Raw genomic sequence first — 20,204 nt, 5'->3', positions numbered from 1 at the left:
GTGGCCAGCAGCTATCGCAGTCATTGTTGTGAGCTAATGCAAAGCTAACCAAAATAAATACACTGTAAGGAATACATATACAAATATGGCGATATAGAAAGATTTAAAGAACAGGTTTAGCTATATCCCAGTGGTTGGAATACTATAATGTATCGTCGGCTTCGCAAAGATTCAGCATTGATTAGAGATTTACTTCATTGTAGGTGAGGTTAGCTACCAGAAGAAGAATACTATCTATTCTTCCGAGTGAGAGGCTTTTTCTGTCAAACGTCTGTCAGAAATGTTGGGGTTTCTGTCAGCAAGGCAGTCTGGTCTAGATGACCCTCTGCGACTGAAGCGAGCAGAGTCAACGAGAAGGTGAGTGGAAAAGAGGAGTATTATTACTCAATAACGAGATAAACTCAACTTCCTCGAAAAGTAGGTGCATTTCTGTCTGTGGCGTAAGGTTATGGAACGCATTACCGGAAGAATTAAAATATAGCAAAAATGTGTTGAATTTTTAAAAAAGGTATAAAAACATGATGATGGATAAGTAGAGACTTGTTCCAGGGTAATGGAATTATGTCATAAAGAAAGGAAAAAAAAGGATGGGTACATTGAGTATTATTTTGATAAACAATAACAAATACAGGTAATCCTTTTTTTAACATATGTGTGTGCAGATACATGCATGTATGTAAGTGTAAGCATGTGTAGTGTACATATGTAGATGTGTTTGTATATATGTATGTATGTACATGTATGGATATATGTGTAGGTACGTCATAAGCAGATAGGTATGCATGTATATGTGCATATATCACATATACAAACATGTCAGACAAAAGACATTTTTGAAATGTAAGAAGGGGGGGCATTCACAAGCCGAGGCTTCAGCCCTGACCCTTTGGTCGTGACCTAAGTGTACATGCTTGGTGGTGACCAATACACACACGCACACACACACACACACACACACACACACACACACACACACACACACACACACACACACACACACACACACATACACACACACACACACACACATTCATTCTTCCCGCATAGATCAGGAAACAGTCTCTGTTCTGCTTTGAGTAATAATGGTATACATCTTCTTCATGTTCAGCCTCATATCTATCTATCTATCTATCTATCTATCTATCTATCTATCTATCTATCTATCTATCTATCTATCTATCTATCTATCTATCTATCTATCTATCTATCTATCTATCTATCTATCTATCTATCTATCTATCTATCTATCTATCTAGATTATGCTAAAGTATAGCCTACACAGTACATTTACCAACCATGTTCATTTCTTTACATCACAAACATACGAGGCTAAAGACTTCCTGCTTGACTAGTTGTCACAAAGCTTCTTGGTTTAAATCCATAATAAAAACACAATTAAACAAAAAGATACATTTTATATCATATATGAACTGACCTGGCCAGGGTTTGATAATTTAGCTTTATTGATTTTGCCCCCCCCCCTCCACAATTGTATTATGCAAGTAAAACATGCATTGATTTTTGTCTCTCTATATGTTCAAAGGGTCCTCAGTCTACACTTAAACCCTGACAGAGATGTGGATCGAATCCATGGAAACGGCATTAATACCATTGACATTGAAGCAGTGGAGGGAAGATAGTAAGTATGCTGCTAAGACTTGATTTAATCCAATTAGAGAAACTGCTACATTAATATTGTCTAGATTGTGAAAATCATTCCTACGTCAATTTAATATGTGTATTAGCCAGCATATTTTCCTCAGACAACATGTTTAGCAAAAAACCTTTGTCTGAAGACACCACAGGGACAGTTTAGTTGCAGAACATAGAAGAACCTGTAGCACACAGTAACAACACATAACACATTGCCATGTGAAAAAGAAAGTGCACAATTTTTCAGTCCCCCCTGAACTTTATTTATGAACATTTTTAACCAGTAGCATTAAGAAGTCTGATGGCAGCATAGATGAAGGACCTTCAATAGCGCACCTTCTTACAGTGAGGGAAGGAGCTTCTCGGTTCCTTCATGGTCTGGTGCAGTGGGTGGGAACAATTCTCCATGATGGAGGTCAGCGTGGTTGACATCCTCCCCTCCGCCACCTCCTCTACTGAGTCCAGTGGGCAGCCTAGGACAGTACTGGCCCTCGTAACCAGCTTCTTAAGGTTCTTCCTGTCCTGGTCATTGCAGAGTTGTAAAAGCTCTGCAGCAGAGGCCTGCACACCCTGAAGGACCTCAGTCTCCTCAGAATGTGAACGCGATTTTGCCCTGCTTTGTAGAGGGCGTTGGTGTTGTATAATAGTAATGATAAAAAAAAAAAACACTGGGTAGATGAAGTGAAACTAAACAACCCTACCTCCCAAAAAATCTCAAAACAAAACAAAAAAACCCCCAGAGAGTTGCATTTAACTCATGAGGGAGATTCAAAGACTACATGACGCATAAAAGTATCCCAAGTGGTATGAAAATGTTGCACTGACCCTTTGTGGGAAAACCTGAGCTTTTCCAGCTTGTATAACACTTTGTACACCCAGCGGACATGTAAAGGGGGATGGGGGGGCTTCCAACCCAGAAGGATAAGCCTTCAAGCAATAAGAGTGGTGAATTCGGGTGTGCTTCAATGACATGGGTAGGTCTGGAATAGGGGATAATACAAAAGAATGGCAGAAAAAGAGATTGTAACATCATATGTCCTGATTAATGTGTCAATAATGAATGACTTAAATGTTCCCAGTTTGAGGCAGGACCAGAACATGTGAGCATGGTTAATGGGGGCTAAATTACATCCGTTGTAAATGTATTTTTGCCAACCTGGCACTTGTATAGTGGATCCTAAAAACAACCTTGCCTGGAATCAGCCTATGGCGAGCACAACATCTTTATTCAGTATTTGAAGGTTTTATGCATCAGACAGACATTATTATTAGAAAAAAAATCTTAAAAATGGATGATAACATCATTGAAACAATCTTACCATGTATATAAATTTGCCAATTTCAGTTAAGAAGACCAAAAAACCTGACATGTTGAAAAACAAAGTAAAATCACAGAGGCAGCAGTAGCTTAGAGAAATGATTTTCTGAACAAACTGCCATACTCGTATGCAGAGCTCTCTCAAGATCCTGCCATAGCGCTTCATAGGTTGAGGACTGGGTTGTGCTGTACAGCACATTGAATATTTCCTTTGCAGGTTTTCCATTGTAGATTTGCTGGTGTCCTGTTACATGAGCCAGTTGAGGCCTTAGTTGAGCTGAGTGAAATCTGAGATCCAGTTGCTGGGATGTCCACTCCTGGGATTATTAGAAATTGTCCTGATTTTTTTCCCCCACACTTTAATAATCTCTTCCACTGTAAAAATATAAACAAAAATGTATTTTTATTTCTTGGCAATGGGTTTATCACAAACTTAAATCTTTCAGACCAACAAACTGCTTAAACCTGTGGTTTTATTGAGGTGGTCAGACTCCTTTGAAGTTTATTTCTTTTTTTATGATTGCATCTGAAACCAAATTCCTTAGTGTATGAATACATATTAAGAATAAATCAAATATATTTAAACTTCATTAACAACTTTTATGGTGTGACATGTTTAAAGTGACTGGTTTACTAACCTTTTGCAGAAAATAAATTAGCATTAGTAATTATTACCTATAAGTTTTGGTAATTTGTTGAACGGCATTAAAGTTAATTCATTTCTATCATACAAACCACATTAACTTCCCCTTTTTTTAGCTCTTTTCTTAGCTCTGAGGTTCCATTTGTTTCTGGTAATATTAATAAGTCCCTGTTCTTACGTTTCACTATTGGATTCCCAAACTGATCATAAGTGAACTTCTTTTGTTGGTTAGCATGTTGTCTGGAGGTGCAGATGGAGTAATCGTCATCTATGACCTTGAAAACTACAGTGGGAAACTGCAGTACACCTGTAAGGCAGTCTGCACGGTGGGCAGGTAAATGTTTCTCCATTTACTCCTTTCGTCCACTAGAGGCTATCACTCTGAAGAGAACTCACTGTCCTGCCTATGATAGTTTCAACCAGCCCTTTAGGATACAACAATAAACATATAAAAGAAGCAATTGTTCTTCCTACGATTGTTTTCATGTCAAGATAATATCCACTGAAACCTGTTTTTTCAAGCTTTAACATGTGGCCCTGAATGCTTTTTTCTTTTTCTGCCTCAGGTCGAGCCAGTATGTTCACAAATTCAGTGTAGAGACGGTCCAGTGGTATCCCTACGACACAGGGATGTTTGTCTCTAGTTCCTTTGATAAGACAATGAAAGTCTGGGACACAGAGACTTTAAAGGTGAGCCATGTTGCCTACAGGCATGTTTACCAAAGTAAGAAGTGCTCTAGTACAATACATTCAAATGTAATTTTTGAAGTACATTATTAATTCTTTGATTATGCAGATTGAACTGCATTTGCAATGCCGTGTCAAATTCAGATAATACTGTCCATGCTTCTTCTATTTTTTTTCCTTTCTCTCGCTCAGTGTCTCATTTTCTGTATCAGTATTTTCTGCTTCATGCTCTCTACCCTTCTATGGTGTATTGTCCCGTGTGGCAGGCCTAGAGCTGTGCTGGAGTTACACTGGCACCACAGTTACCTCCAAAGGTCAGGGAGAGGACAGAAAAGAGCCCTCTGACCTTTCACTTGCTTTACCCTGTTTCTTTGTTTCTTTGTGTCCCATGCAAATAAATATTCTCATAGCACAGAGTCGATGTTTAGTTTTTTTCTGTTCTTGGCATTTTTATGCAAACAGAGCCTCCTCTGTGTGTGTGTGTGTGTGTGTGTGTGTGTGTGTGTGTGTGTGTTTGTGTTGGTCTGTGTGTGTGTGTGTGTGTGTGTGTGTGTGTGTGTGTTTGTGTGTGTGTGTGTGTGTTTGTGTTTGTGTGTGTGTGTGTGTGTGTGTGTGTGTTTGTGTTTGTCTGTGTCTGTGTGTGCGTGTGTGTGTTGTTTTTACTACGGTATTAGGATCTCTTCTGGGATTTCACTGACATTGTGGGTGCCAATAGTCCCTTTAATTTCTGAGGTTCTGGTTAGGGTTTTTATTAATCTTAAGGTAAGGTTAGGGTTAAACTATGCACGGTGATGAATGGAAGTCAGTGCTGCGTGTGTGTTTGTGTTTCCATGTGCAGCCATGAGCCAAGTCCGTGCTGGTGCCGACACACACTGATAAATGGAGCACAGAGAGGCCTTTTCTGTTTGCAGAAGAATTTGCATTGTAGCCACCACCACTGCTGCTCGGGCGATCTGCCCTCGGAGCTGCTTTGGTCTCTCTTTGTGTTCATGGTTATAGTTTCTTATTCCTTAAATGTTGTTCTTCCTTCTCCTCTTGTGGCTCCATTCCGTTATTTAACTTTAAAGCCGCTGCTGCAAATTTATCTGATCAGATTTTATCTAGCACACAAGTGCCAATATGTACAGCCTTAGATTTGAGCTGATTGGTAATATTTTCATTGACATTTCAATGTTATTTGAAATGCCAAATCTTCTTTTAACGTCTCTGCACTATCTATGAATAACACAGACCCTGCAAAGCTTTGGAAGAAAGTCACATCCTTGTCAGATACCTGTACTTCATTCCTACAAAGTTAAACTTGTAAAACATTTAATACTATTTGAGCTAACGTTCATGAAATGTGTGCAGATAATGTTTTATTTTATCAGGACAGATCTTTGAAATTGATGGATCCTCTTTTAAGGATTATAAGTGCAGTGCTGGTTCTTGTGCAATTTTTACAATTTAAATGTTAAAAATCTTCCAGCATTTAATGTTCTTTCTATCACTGGGGTTGATTGATTAGAGTTAAAGGTGTTATGAACATTGGCACTACAACTGGTTGATAGCTTTATGTTTGACATTGGTAACTGGAGTCATTCCTGACATGGCGTTCTACCATTTCATTAAGGAGATAAATCCAATCAACTATTGACCATTCTCCAAATGATCATGTATAGGTGCAAGCATTTTTGTCTTAACTCTCAATATCAAAATCCACCCAATCTCATTTTAGGCCATATCATAGTGCTGTGACAGCAGCTTAAAAAGAAGCAATATGAAGTAATAACTTAAATAAAGGACACCAGCTGAGAGAACAAAGCTCAGCTTCAGGTTGGATGCTAGCAGGTTGGACAAGCCAGCTAAATAGTTCAAGACTAATTTGACATTATTCTCAAGGAGTAAAGCTTTCATTGGCCAGAGCAACCAGTTGAATCTACATTTTGATCCATCCTTAATTATGCTAAAATGATTTATGTTTTCTCCTAGTTGTAGTTATAAACTTGTTCATACAGTAGATGGTTGTGCTCTCAGGTTTATAACTCCAATCCCTTCAGAACACGAAACTGTTTTGCAGTCATAGCCAGTAAATTGTGATTGGATTCAATCCATCCACAGAGCTCTTTTTGTTATACTCACTTGTTATTTTACTTCTCTACTTGACTAAATATCCACTTCACACTACAATATCTTAGGTCCTAAAAATAAATCAACTGAAAGACTACTGTTTAATACAAAGATTTTAAAAGTTGACATTTCTAACCCCTTATAAATTGGGTTATGTTAAAATAATATACGGTCGGATGGGTTATTACTTTTTAACTAAATTAGATTCATCTTGGAACAGAGCACAGATGGAGATGGGTGTGTTTTAATTGAATTTTCCTGGATTTTAATGTATTGTTATCATGTCTATGCTTTAAAGAGGACATTGGGTGCTTTTCCATGTTTTTGGACTCATCCAAGTAGTTGCAACTAGTTTTTTAATACATTTTTTTTTAATCATTTTGTGACTAGTGGCTTTTATTCGAAAGTAAGAAACTTTAGTTTTAGAGAGACAGAGAAGACAGCAAAGGGTCACAGTTGGGACTTGAACCTGGCCTGCCTGCACGAGGTTGAGCTGTATATGCTGCGCCTGCTTAGCCAAGTGAGCTTTCCAGTGCCCACAACAATCAATGAGTTGCTGTTTTTTTTTCTTTCTTTGCAAAATAAACATGGTGTATTAAAGTTTTCCCAAACTCTACGGTGCAAGACTATATTTCAGGACTTTAGTTAATTACAGCATTCGGTAAGCTGGAGATTCCCTGCATCCTCCATCTTCTCATAGTTGAAAACGTAATGTCTCAAACTTTTGTTTGTCATAGCTTAATTTGGATCTGGTGTTGTGTTCTTGACCATCTTCATGAGGCTCCTCTCACCCCTCATGGAAACTTTCATATATTCAGTCCATCAGAAAATAGTTAAGACAATGACACATGTTTTCACAGAAGTTGTATTACTTGTAATATTTTTAACTTTTATCATTCTAAAGTAATGACAAACTGGAAGTATAATGGGTGGGAAGCTAATATAGAAGAACTATAGAAAAGATTAAATTTAATGTCTGCTATAAATGTTTTATTTGATATTTTAGGAATTGTTAACTTCAAATCCTTTTTTTGTTATTATTGTGATTTTCCTGTTTTGTCCTTATTACTGTTATCATTTTAACAACATTGTGTTTATACTTTTTGAGGGCACCATTGAAACTTAGAGATCTTGTTCAAAATTGTATGAATAAATAACAGTTACAGAATATATATATATATATATATATATATATATATATATATATATATATATATATATATATATATATATATACATATATATATATATATATATATATATATATATATATAAAGCTATCATAAAGTATCCTCTCTATTCCGTATCTCTCTTTCTGTTTTTGTCATTCTTTAGCCTGCTGAAGTGTTTGAGTTTGAAGGCAACGTCTACAGTCATCACTTGTCTCCAATTGCCAGGAAGCACAGTCTCATTGCAGGTGAATGTTAAACAGTCAGTTTTACTTTTTAAAACATTTTTTATTGACATTAATTACTGAGGACAAACTAAATTGGGAAAGGTGCTTGCATTTATATCATTGTGTCCTAAAAAGCTCTCAACTTCAAACAGAATTAGTCATCCTTTCTTTCATTATTTTGTTCCTCCAAAGCACTGCACTATGTGCTGCTGGATGTGTTGAAGAAATCAACCTTACCATGTAAAGTCGTGTGTGCCTGGTGGTGGGGGATACGCATGAAGAGACGTCATTTAAGAAACGGCGTCGGCATCTTGGTGCTTTTAGGTCACTGAACAAGACCAGCAAGTTAATCCTGTCTGGGGAGGGAGAACTGAGGTGTTGGCAGAAAAGTTCCTTGTCTTTTCAGCATGCTCGTTTCTTGCTCAGTAAGGCTCAGATTTTTCCTACTCATAGATGCTTGTTAGACTGTTTTCGGAGCTGATAAGATTTCCAATAGCTTTTGAATCCTTTTTGTATTGATATTAATGGAAAACTACCCTGCCCCCTCCCTCATGGGAGGAGGGCATGGGTGTGCGACTATCCTGATAACCACAAGCTGATATCTGTGAGATTTCCTAATTACCATAACTTATGTGTAAAAACCAGAATGTCCGGTTCTTAACCTTCTGAGGCACGTTTCCATTATTCTTCGCAGATTACACACTCATTTTTAAAGATAAAAGTAAAATTTGTTAACATCGATGGGTAGGAATGTTTCATTGAAGTTGTGTAACTGAACGGCTCTGTATTAATGCTGTCTTTTTGTGTGCCTGTCTGTTTTTTCAGTTGGCACTACAAACCCTAAAATCCAACTTTGTGACCTGAAGTCTGGCTCACGGATTCATGTTCTTCAGGGTCAGTGACGAAGACTATCTTTATTTTGTTGGCAGGGTGTACAGAGAGTTTCTTGATGCTTTTAGGCGTTGTTATATTTTAGACTTTTGCAATAATGTCCTCAGTTTTCCTCAGTTGAGACAAAATACTCCATTGAGGCAAAGCAACATCAATGTTTTGAAATTCAGAGTATATAAGGTCTCAAAATGTATAATATCAATAAAAGTGAAAACCATGACATTGGTTCTACAGAGAGCTAATTACCACCTTATGTATCCATCACTACTCTCAAATAGGCTGATTGCAGTATTTTGCTGTGTGGGGATTAGTTTCAGGCAGAAACTGAGACAAAGAAAGAAGCCAATCATGGTAGATGTAGGAGATTACACAACAAATCAAAGAAAACCTTCTTTAGTGTGTCAAGGCTGGGGTGAATACTTGAAACTTACCAACAAAAAAACAAAGGAGTGGCTTCCTAAAGAACACTTTGGTAGTCGTGTGGATTCTTCGTTCATTGTCAGATGAAAGAGTTGAGAAAACTTTTTTAAAAGCATGCAAACGTTGTATATGTTGTGTGTACATATGGTACTACATGTATATATTTCATAACCAGTACTATCTACCAACCCAGGTCACAGAGCAGAGGTACTATCTGTGCGGTGGTCCCCTAGATATGAGCATATCTTAGCCACTGCCAGGTAAGCACTGTTTTATTGCCATTCAAGCTGAATTTAATGTGCTTTTGAGCCACATAATTGTGATATTCCAGTTGTAATGCCACAATCACCATTATCTTATACACTTGCAGTTTTTGGTATCTCCCGACCTTCATATTAAAGCCCTGAGTCAAAGATATTTGTAAAACATCAATTTTACATAGGCACTGTGCCACACTAGAAGTCCTGTTGGTATAGCATATGGTAAATGCAGTCCCACCTGCTTTATGCCACATTACACCTATTAATTAACCCATTGGGATAGTTGTGCTTCTGTGCCTTTCGGGCTGTAAGTGATATGAAAAACAACAACAACACAGAAAGATACAGAAATGTGTGAGATTCTGGTCCAGTATTTTTATTCCCAATAGATAATTGACCTTAAAAAAGTCTCGAGTTGAGTAGATGAAACACATCAGTCTGGCTGAAGTTTGAACAAGTTTTTTTTGTAGGGTGGTGTCTGTTCAACATTAATAAAGAGAAGGTTTAAAAATACATAAATAAGCACTTAACTTCTCCTTCTAAGTGCAGACAGCAAGGTGCAAGTATGGGATGTTCGTCGGGCTTCAGGTAGTCTATTCACCTTGGACCAGCACAACGGAGAGAAGTCAAAAGCCTCCTCAGAGGCAGGTACAGTCACCTCTGCCCTTTTCTTTCTCATTCATTTTACTTTCTACCATTTATCATGAGAAGACATGGCATCTGTTTAGCTTGTACTGTCTGTTTTTCATTTAAGTCGCTCCATCATACCCTATGCCTTGCAGCGTAGACATTCTACAGTATATGCAGTACATACAAAAGAAACTAAAGTGTACAAAAGCCTCAAAAAAGCTTTTAGTACAAAAAAAGAGTTATGGGGATACACCCTGCTGAGTTATCTGATGAGAGATGCTTCCAATAGTATACTTAAAAAACGAAATGTACTATAGCAACCTTGTTGCTTCCTCAGTTTCATAGCTTTCAGGTTATTCAGGTTCTCACAGTCCCGGTGCATTGTTTCTGGAGGAAGGGTCAACATTCTTAAAGTTTCTGTATTTCCTGTTAGGAGTCTGCTTTTCCAGTAAAAAAAAACTTTGGAATTGCAATTAATCAGGTTTATTACAGCACACATGAGGGGGGAATTGTAGGATTTTTAAATATTTAATTGACAACGTGGACTAAGAAACAGAAAACAGTGTGCGATGGAGTCGGAGAATGAATCGCAGCAAAGAGCTAGGAATCAAAACAGAGACTTGTCATTCAGAGCCTTTGTCCCATTGTGCAGTGAGCTCCCTAACCACTCTCCTAACAAGCAGTTCTGACCAAAAACACCAGACGGGCAGTTTAAGATAATGTTAATATGGAAGGTGTACAGTATATAGTATGTATAGTATCTTCAGTGATGGAAGAAATAGATGATAAATGTACCATAAGCATGTGTTACCCTGTCTCCCCAGTAAACACAGCCCATAATGGCAGAGTAAACGGTCTTTGCTTCACTGCCGATGGCCTCCACCTCCTGACCACTGGAACTGACGACCGTATGAGACAGTGGAATAGTGCCACTGGGGAAAACACGCTGGTAAGACGCACGCGTCAGCGCTTTGACACCAAAAATGATGAGGTCAAATGTTGCAGCTGCAGATGACCTTTTTTCATAGGACTTCTCCCACAGCAAGTGAACACACACCCATAATGTTTAATTTAACTATAGAATCTGCAGAGAATCTCATTTAGGGAGTTATTAAGTTACGTTCAGATCAATAATACTTAATTGATTTCTAAATTGAAAGTACGTAGTATCTGAAATGAAGTCCCAGTGTGGATTCTGAATGTCAATGCTGGTTTTCAAATGTTTAAATTTATGATAATTAAAGAAAAATGAAGTTGTTTGATACATGGTCACTGCTAAAAAACATTTCTTAGGACTTATGGCATTTTCATGGTTAACTTCTTCAGCAGCAAATAATCACCACCTCATACATCCATCAGAAAAAGAACAATATTACCATTTATTTGAATCAGGAAAGTAAGGAGAAAGAGGGATGGATGACATGCAGCAAAAGAGCACAGGTTGAAGGTCTGGATCAGCTGTAAGGAGGACAGATAGATCTATATATTAAACTTTTACATGTCTTAATCCATGTGCTTTTTTTCACTATTTATTCTTCAGGTAAATTATGGAAAAGTCCCCAACGAGAGTCGTAAAAAACTTCAGTTCACAGTGTCTCGTGGCTGCAGCCCCGAGTTCGTGTTTGTGCCGTGCGGCAGCTCAGTGGCAGTGTACGCCCTTCACACGGGACAACTGGTCACTATGCTGAGAGGTCACTACAATAACGTTGACTGCTGTGAGATCCACCCAGACTACCAGGTGAGACAGAGTACCAGATGATGATTGGTATTACAGCCTTGGTTTGTATTGCTTTGAGAATTCCTTTCATGCTCTTTGTCTACCGTTTTTAGTTCAACTCTTCAGCTGTGCAGCTGATGAAATTCACAGGGACCTTGAGCCGTTTGCCTGACAGATAACATGGCAAAGTCATCATTTGCATCCATAAATTTAAATGCTGGTGTCCCTCCTGATAGTTATGAAGATATTGCTCCCAAGCCGTTATGTTGTTATCTGTCACTCTGTCATATTCAGAAATCAGATGGTAATACCATCTCTGCACAACAGTAGTTTTGCTTTTTTTTTTTTTTTTTTTTTCTCTTATCCAGCGCTGAACAATCAGGGCCGTCTATACTGGTCTCCTTGTTGTCTCTAACATACAACACTCTGCTTGTGCTCGGTGCCATTTGAGGATTGGACGATGGAACAGTCAGAAACCAGCGGGACATGGACGTGACACTAGTGCTTTATCATAGCCCTCTTAGCTGCATTGTTAAATATATAGCATGAGCTTTTCCATGTTAAAGTGATGAGTGAGAAGAATGATAAACTTTTACTCCAAAACAAAAATAAAGCACTATTACAGTTTTTTTTTTAAATATTTATTTAGGCTTTTACACTTGCTGTTATGGCACAATTCTGGAAACAAAAATGAATAAACTGTTGTAAGTCTTAATATTACTATTACTTCATCTTCACAGATATAAATGATGCAGGCTGTAATGAACGAAACAAAATATAAAGAAAGTAATAGCAGTACTGTAGCCAGTGGGATTAAAAACAGTAATTCAAAGAGCCATTCTTCGTTTTGAAAGTTTTTTTGTGCGTCTGTGAGGTTGTATCTTCTTTCTGTAAATATATACTGAAAGTTGATGTTCCTCCAGTAGACAGAAACTACTTTCGTTGTGTTTTTTATCATGCCAAACACAACATAAGACTCTTATTAAAGGTTTAGTCTGTGCACGTATCAATATGGAGATATTTTATAAGTTAATGAATCGATTTGAGTAGATCTGTTCATCATTAAACCAGATGTCATACCAACTTTGTAAAGTCCAAATATTGAAATAATGCGAGTCTTTGGTTGAAACAGTTCATAATCAAGCTGGACTTTACATGTTTGTTCATAAATAGTCAGTTTGAACTTGTGTTCTTCAACAATAATCCATAATGGTAATTATTAACAATATTTTCACTTCTCTATTTAATGTGATTAGCAACCATTTGTGCTGAAAAATACTTTGTCTATTATGCAACGTAAAGGAAGGAGGCTGACAAATGTCCAACCCATGCTGCCCATATTAGGCAGGTAGATCATCCGGTGACGCATGCGTATTATATTTGTGTGACAGCTTTAAGAATGCAGTTTGACAACATGTTGTCCCACAGTTTCAGGGAAAAACACCTGGCCAGGAAAAGGGCCTTATTTTTAATTTCTCTTCAAATGTTTTTAACATAAGTGCTAAAACACTGATGGTATTTCTTGTTAGATGAATTGCTTTGTACAGTATGAACAGTTCTAAGAGTATTAATTACTGTACTCATGAACCCAGCTGTGCTAGTTATCATCTGTTCTGGTTTGAAAGTCAATTTCCTTTAACACGTTGTAATGCTTCCTTTTGTTGTGTGTGGGCAGGAAGTGTACAGTGGTGGTAAAGATGGAAACATACTTGCATGGGTTCCTGTCCTCCGGACTTTAGATGTGGAAGAAGAGTCTGTTCGTGAAAACAAGGTACAGGCCACAATAAGAGGGAGATATGCTGAAGTGAATTTATAGTAAAAGCAGTAAAGGCTGACAAACGCAAATAAAAATGTGTTTTTGGGAGGTCTTTACACATGCAAAAAATGTCCTGGACACTTTTTTCTGCTAAAGATGCCAGCAAGCTTATAGAATTAAACAAAACATTTCCAAAGTACAGTATGTTTGGATAGAACTGCCAAATAGTATAGGATAATCTGAGTTGATTTTGCCATGCGACTGCTGATATCCTACAATTTCTGTTTTCTGCCGATTCATTTATTATATATTTGTTTATTGTAGGTTGAGTTTGCAGAGCATCTGGAAACCAACAAGAAACACTTGATCTCTATAGCAAAAAAACAATATGGAAAACGTGCCGATTGATTTAAAAAATAAAACAACAAACAAAAGACTGGATATCATTTGAATCCCATGACTGCCTTTGAACATTAAACATTGTCTTGGAAAATTTAGATTAATCTCTTTGTCCACGGCGTCACGATTCACCCAGTAAAGTTTGGGGTCCGTGCAAAAAGTTACTCAAATCTTTATCTAAAGTGCATTAAAACCTTCGGCTATTTAAATTTGTTCAACTAAGCCACTTTGGACTTTATTAACTCATTCAGACCCAAGTGATTATTTGATACAACAAGGGGCACTGCTCCAGGCTAGAAAAGTAAAAGCACACACATGACACATGGGGTCGTTTTAGGTTAATGATATACACTGGATTGGCATTAGTGGAAAATCTTTTTATAGTTTATTTGTAAAACCTCTTGTAGGGTTCAGTTGCTTTAAGAGAAGTAATCTATAATTTAAACTTCCATGTTATATTTTTGTCTGTAGATAAACTTATTTCGTTCAAGATTTTTAAATAATGACAGCTCAGCAGTACCTGGGACATAGTGACACCTTTATTCAACTCTAATACAATTTTTTATGTTCGAGAAGTACATGGTGAAATACAAATCTTTTTCTGGTTAGACGAGTTCAACGCTCGGTTTAACTCAGTTGTCATAAGTCATGAATACACTACTGTCAGTCAAATTTGATTGAGGTCCATGGTTACATTTTCCTGTTATTTTAACACACGCACATAGTTCTGATTTGTGCGGACATCTTTTATATTTTTTGTTTGGCTTTAATCAAAGTAAATCTCTGTTTTACATGAAACTAAGATGGATATTTTTTATTTCTCACAGGGTGCAGCTGGCCTGTCTGCTGTGAACCCTGCGTTTCAAGATGCCTGGAGCAGTGATGAAGACTAATGCAGATATTTTGAATGTGTGGATAAGCTGAGCATGCAAATGACATGCATTTATCACATGACTTGCATTTATCACAATTACTGTGTAGGAAGAAAGCAGGCGGAGGGACCTGTCGTTAATTATGGGTTTTGTCCTAATGCAATTTTGTCAATGGGATGAATGCCGTAAAAGTGAAACTGTAAATAATGACGTATGAACAATGGTTTGAATGTTTGTTTTCATACATCATTTTGTATTTGTTTATATGAAAGCAAATCCATCACCAGCTTTTGTAAGAATGGTGATTTCCATGTTTCTTTTCCAAACAAATAAAATGTTTTAAGTAATTTGTTGTAATTTGTTGTATTTTGTGTGTTTTGTCTGTGATTAATTTTGATAATTCTAATATGGGAAAAGTTAAGTGGTTGTTCACTGTATTTTCATTTACCTGAGCTTAGACATTGTGCAATATTGTGGTTACACAGATCTTTTAAAGTGCTAAAGCTGCTTCAAAGGGGTGTGGTGTCAGTCTTTCAGTGAGTGTGTGTCTGCGGCGGGGCTGAGAAACGTCCATAATCCTCACATAGGAGAAACCGCCTTCAGAAACCCAGATTGCCTCATTGTCATTCCCAGGTATATTTGCATTTGTTTATGATTTCTACGATCAATCACTGCTGAAATTGGCAGTAAGGTGGGACGCTGAAACCACTTTCTTGGACACACGCCCACTTAGTTTTACATATTGGCTTTGTTACCAGTGTAAACATGTGAAACAAACAAATTTAGTAGAGTGCAATTGGATTTTTCTTTTCCCCCCCTCTTCCAAATCAATGTAGTGTATTAACACTTAAGCCTGTAATCTAGCAGTGATGTGAGCAAATGAATAGAAAAGTACAGAACTCATCTTTTTTTTTTTTTTCGTCATTTCGTCTTTTTTTTTAAACCACATTTGTTTAAGTATTGTCACTAAATCGCGTATAGTTTTCTATGAGGCATTACTAAAGAATGACTAACATCACATCATCACATCCAACCTTGTTCAACTAGAAAACGAACCAATCAGCGGAGAGGGGCGTGGCTTGGGCTGGGAGCAGGCCCCGCCCCCGGCGGATGATAAGACCAGGAGGCGCGTGCACGGCCAGAGTCAAGCACACCTGGGGCAGGATAACAGGTGATCCACGGGAGATAACAGGTGATCTACAAGTGATCTACGAGAGGGAACTCCACGCTAACGGACGGGGTTTTCTTTTGTGGAGTATAGCTGCATTAAGGTTGGTGTGATAAACTCTCTTTAATGAAAAAATGTTTTATCCCACTAAAGTCTGGGTTATTTAAAAACTCCGCCGTGTATCGTTGTAGTTCGTGAACCTCTCTTTTTGAAGGGTGTATTATAATGGCTCACAATTAAAAATATATATTTGAAATGTTTTTAGTCTACCCTTTCTGTGTGTGTGTTTTTCCTGAAATGCTCAATTTTTAAGCAGTTAGTGCAACGAGGAAGTGCTGTCTCGCTGTGGGAGCCTTTGCTATCAGGATCCATGAATAACGTTAATTGGCTTGTCAGGGCTTGCTGTTGTTTATTAAAGCAAAGTCTCCAGACGGGCTTTTCTGGCTCCCTTTTTTTTTTCTTTCTTCCTCGTAATGAGTCTGACTATCCCATGTCACGTTTAAGTTCCTATTGCTCAGGTAGACACGCCTTGCACACCTGTAGTGGAGGGAGTGGGTGTCGCAATTTCAAATGATTCCTGGGAGCAGTTTTAATTGAATCTAGATGTCGGATCTTTTTCATGTGTAAAAACTGCTTCCTGAAACCAGATGTAATTTGCATGTGGGGGGGTGGGGGTGATTTTTGTCTGCTTGTTTCTGTGTACAGTTCATGATACATTAGCTTGCTTCCATCCCCAAACTGATTCGATGTCTCATGTCTTCCTTGTTGTGTTTAATATGTTCACTGACATGATCAGGCATATTGTATAGCTACCAAATACAGAGACTTGCCATTCTTGAACACAAATGTCACTGACTAATTTTATCCTGAGCTCTGTATCCAAATGTCAGCACTCCTATAGCACAGAACATCCTAACCTTCCCTCGTCTCCTTCCAGGTAATCTTCAGACTTTGTCTGAAAATGGAGTTTGACAGTATAAAGTCTACTGCTGCCCTTATTTATGATGAGTTCATCCAAAATGCAGGTGTGTCTTTTTACTCCACATTTAAAAATGACTTGAATCTGTGACATGAAACCCCACTTAATCACTCCTGAGTTCGATGCTCATATCTATCATACTTTTCTGTATCTGAACATTTGTCATTCCACAAACTTGTTGCAGATTCGAGGACGGAGAACTGGCTGCTTATGTCGTCTCCTCTTCCCCAAGCGATCATCATTGCGGTGTACATTTACTTTGTCACATCACTGGGGCCTCGAATAATGGAGAACCGCAAGGGTTTCGACCTGAAAGGGATCCTCATCGTCTATAACTTCGGTGTGGTAGCACTCTCACTCTACATGTGCTATGAGGTGAGTTTGTTTGGTTTTGTGTGAATTCATGTAAAACTGAATTGGAGTAAGACATGGGCACTTTCAACAGTTAATTTACTAATAACCATAACTAATCATAGGCTGCCTTAGGTGTGCGTGTTTCCTTCTAAACCAAGTTTGAACTGGACTGAGGATTTTTGGTCTAATCCCTGTACTTTTGTGACTGCCATCCTTTTGAACTGCTAATAAACTCCATCTTGCCTCCCACCATCATTCATGCACACATCATTCATACTTTTGCTATTAATCGGCTGCTTGATTAAACCTGTTAAGCCTTGTTATTGGAACAGGGTTACAAGATAAAACTTTGTGCAGGGTTAATGTATATGATGTTCCCATTAATCAGCTCATGTTAAATCGTATTTTCAAAGAGTTGTTGCTCCTTGACCTGTTGTCATTTTTCCCTTTGCGTTAACTAACTTTACTTGACTTTAAATTATTTTATTTTTTTTTTTTTTTGCAGTTTGTGATGTCGGGATGGGGAACAGGATACTCATTTCGCTGCGACCTGGTTGACTATTCTGACTCACCGCAGGCTATGAGGGTAAGTCGGTCTTTAAAACACCTGGAACTGAAATAACTTTTTTTACTCCATTTCATAGAATCTGTTATGACATTTTCTTTAATGTCCTTTTTTAGATGGCGGCTACATGCTGGCTTTACTATTTCTCAAAGTTCATTGAGATGTTGGACACGGTGAGTTGCTCACTCTTATTCCTTAAATTTAAAGTTCTAGTAACACCCTCTCCACCTAATTGACTAAAACTGTGGTCCTCCTCTAGGTCTTCTTTGTGTTGAGGAAGAAAAACAGCCAGGTGACATTTCTTCATGTCTACCATCACTCCATCATGCCCTTCACCTGGTGGTTTGGTGTTCGTTTTGCTCCAGGTACTTTTGCTTTACTCGTTTTTACTGTAAAATAACTGGTTTATGTAATAACTTGGATTTCTTGTGACATTTTCTGACGCCATTCCTGAAAACTCCCATTTCAGGTGGACTGGGAACGTTCCACGCTCTGCTCAACTGTGTTGTCCATGTTATCATGTACACATACTATGGGCTGACGGCCCTGGGGCCCGGTTACGAGAAGTACCTGTGGTGGAAGAAATACCTCACTACCATTCAGCTGGTATGTTGCATGTTCTGGCTCTTATTTCTTCATGTTCTTTAGATTTGTGTCCCATCTTGACCAAAGGTCATGCCTTTTTGTTTCTCTGTTTCTCCTTAGGTCCAGTTTGTTACAGTGACCACCCACATTTCCCAGTACTTCTTCATGAAGGACTGCCCCTACCAGTTCCCCATCTTTATCTACATCATTGGCTTGTACGGCCTGATTTTCTTGTTCCTCTTCCTCAACTTCTGGTACCACGCCTATACCAAGGGTAAGAGGCTGCCTAAAGTGCTGCAAGCTCAGACATGGGGACACCACACCAACGGCGTCATGAATGGAAACGCCAACCATGAGAAACATCAGTGACCCAGGATTCTTGGTTAATCAGACACTTTGGGGCACATGTCATTTATGCAAGCAAGCCGCTGGTAGTCTGAAATTCAACGCAAACGTTTGGACTATTTGTCTTGGTTGCTTTTCTGCTGGCAGCTGTAAAAGACAATCCTTTTTTAATTTATGACCAAAGCTTATGTTTGTATAGTTTACTAAACTAAGCTATAGGTGTGTCTCTTTTTTTTTTTTTTTCCTGTTTGTCCTGAAGGTAAAGCCTACATTTCTGAGTTTCAAATTCCCATCTTTTGTTACATGACTATAAAATATTAAGTCAAAGACACTGACATTTACATTAGCCGTAGAGCTTTACCTATGGTGATGAGGCTGCAGGGCCTTCAGATGTACAGTGGTACTGGGCTTCCTAAAAATCATTTAGACTTTTTTAAAACTTCATCTTGCTTAAGAACTTTATGGAAATCCAAAATACGAATATTTTTAACTTTGTGCACTGAAAATTTAAGGTTTGTATATTTCACAAGGTTTGACATGTCATCTGTTCTCAGGTGGCATTTCTTTTAATGTTGAGGCAACATTTGTGCTGTCCTTGTTGGAGGGTTGTGTGCATGCACAACAAGGTTTTTGTTTACTTATCATAAAACACACACGCCCACTTCTCCATGGAATGTCACTGCTGCTGATATGCAATAGCTCAATTTTCAAACGGCGGCATCATCTTTAACTTTCCAATGAAGCAATGTGTTAACTGCCAGAGGAAACTTGATGGGCCGCCGTGGTCCTTGTAGGATCCAGAGCAGGCTTACTGAGGCATATTGCAATATAGCATTGTTACATGGCTTGGTTTACAGTTTGCACATTTAATAATGTTGCTTTATAGTCATAACACTTGAACAACCTTGCTTTCCTGCTATGAGTGATGTGCTAATGAAGTCTTCAGATGGCTAGCGCCTGAGCTGTTGGCTCTGATACTTTGTTGTGTTTTTTTTTTTTTTTTTTAATATCCAAAGTAGTGTTCAACTGGGAAGTGATTGTAACACTCTGGTGAATGGGGACAGGATTGAGCTTTGTGTGGTGACTTTCACCTTTTCTTTTTTTTTTTCTTATCAGGCAAAAAAAAAAAAGTCAACCCTATAGGTTTACAAGTTTAATGCTTACAAATGTAATTTTTTTGAGTTCTTATACAATGGAGATGTACTGTAAAGAAATGTTATGTTTATACTGTTTTATATGTATTTATAAGAATAAATGATCTCTGTACTTTGCTTCTTTGTCTGCTTGAATTAGATTTAACTTGAGCCCTTTTGAAAAGGGCAACACTGAAAGTCTGTCTTGAATGAAGAATTTGATGTAAATCAACCTTAAAATGTAGTAACAGACTCAAGAGTCTTTACTTTGTCAGAATCTTAATGTTTGCCTTAAAATAATTTAAGGCAAACATTTAGACCTGG

At 38.0% G+C, this 20,204-nt stretch overlaps 2 protein-coding genes across 2 annotated transcripts; both read left to right on the top strand.

Moving 5' to 3' along the window:
• Positions 1–7: 7 nt before the first annotated feature.
• ercc8 (excision repair cross-complementation group 8) lies at positions 8–15,098 on the top strand. The gene is made up of 12 exons (XM_061729345.1): positions 8–357; positions 1,544–1,639; positions 3,847–3,948; positions 4,181–4,304; positions 7,746–7,827; positions 8,632–8,700; positions 9,311–9,377; positions 9,922–10,025; positions 10,832–10,956; positions 11,548–11,745; positions 13,400–13,495; positions 14,707–15,098. Exons 1-12 carry the CDS (start codon positions 281–283, stop codon positions 14,770–14,772), a joined length of 1,206 nt encoding a protein of 401 aa, XP_061585329.1. The 5' UTR covers positions 8–280; the 3' UTR covers positions 14,773–15,098.
• A 799-nt stretch (positions 15,099–15,897) lies between these two features.
• On the top strand, positions 15,898–19,984 carry elovl7a (ELOVL fatty acid elongase 7a). Its single transcript, XM_061729338.1, has 8 exons — positions 15,898–16,022; positions 16,857–16,944; positions 17,083–17,273; positions 17,758–17,838; positions 17,934–17,990; positions 18,077–18,182; positions 18,287–18,423; positions 18,523–19,984. Exons 2-8 carry the CDS (start codon positions 16,881–16,883, stop codon positions 18,769–18,771), a joined length of 885 nt encoding a protein of 294 aa, XP_061585322.1. The 5' UTR covers positions 15,898–16,022; positions 16,857–16,880; the 3' UTR covers positions 18,772–19,984.
• Positions 19,985–20,204: the final 220 nt, after the last annotated feature.

Source organism: Cololabis saira, chromosome 9, assembly GCF_033807715.1.
Source record: "Cololabis saira isolate AMF1-May2022 chromosome 9, fColSai1.1, whole genome shotgun sequence".
Lineage (NCBI taxonomy): Eukaryota > Metazoa > Chordata > Actinopteri > Beloniformes > Belonidae > Cololabis > Cololabis saira.
Note: the sequence above shows the minus strand (reverse complement) of the source record. Positions and strands in the feature narration are given on the sequence as shown.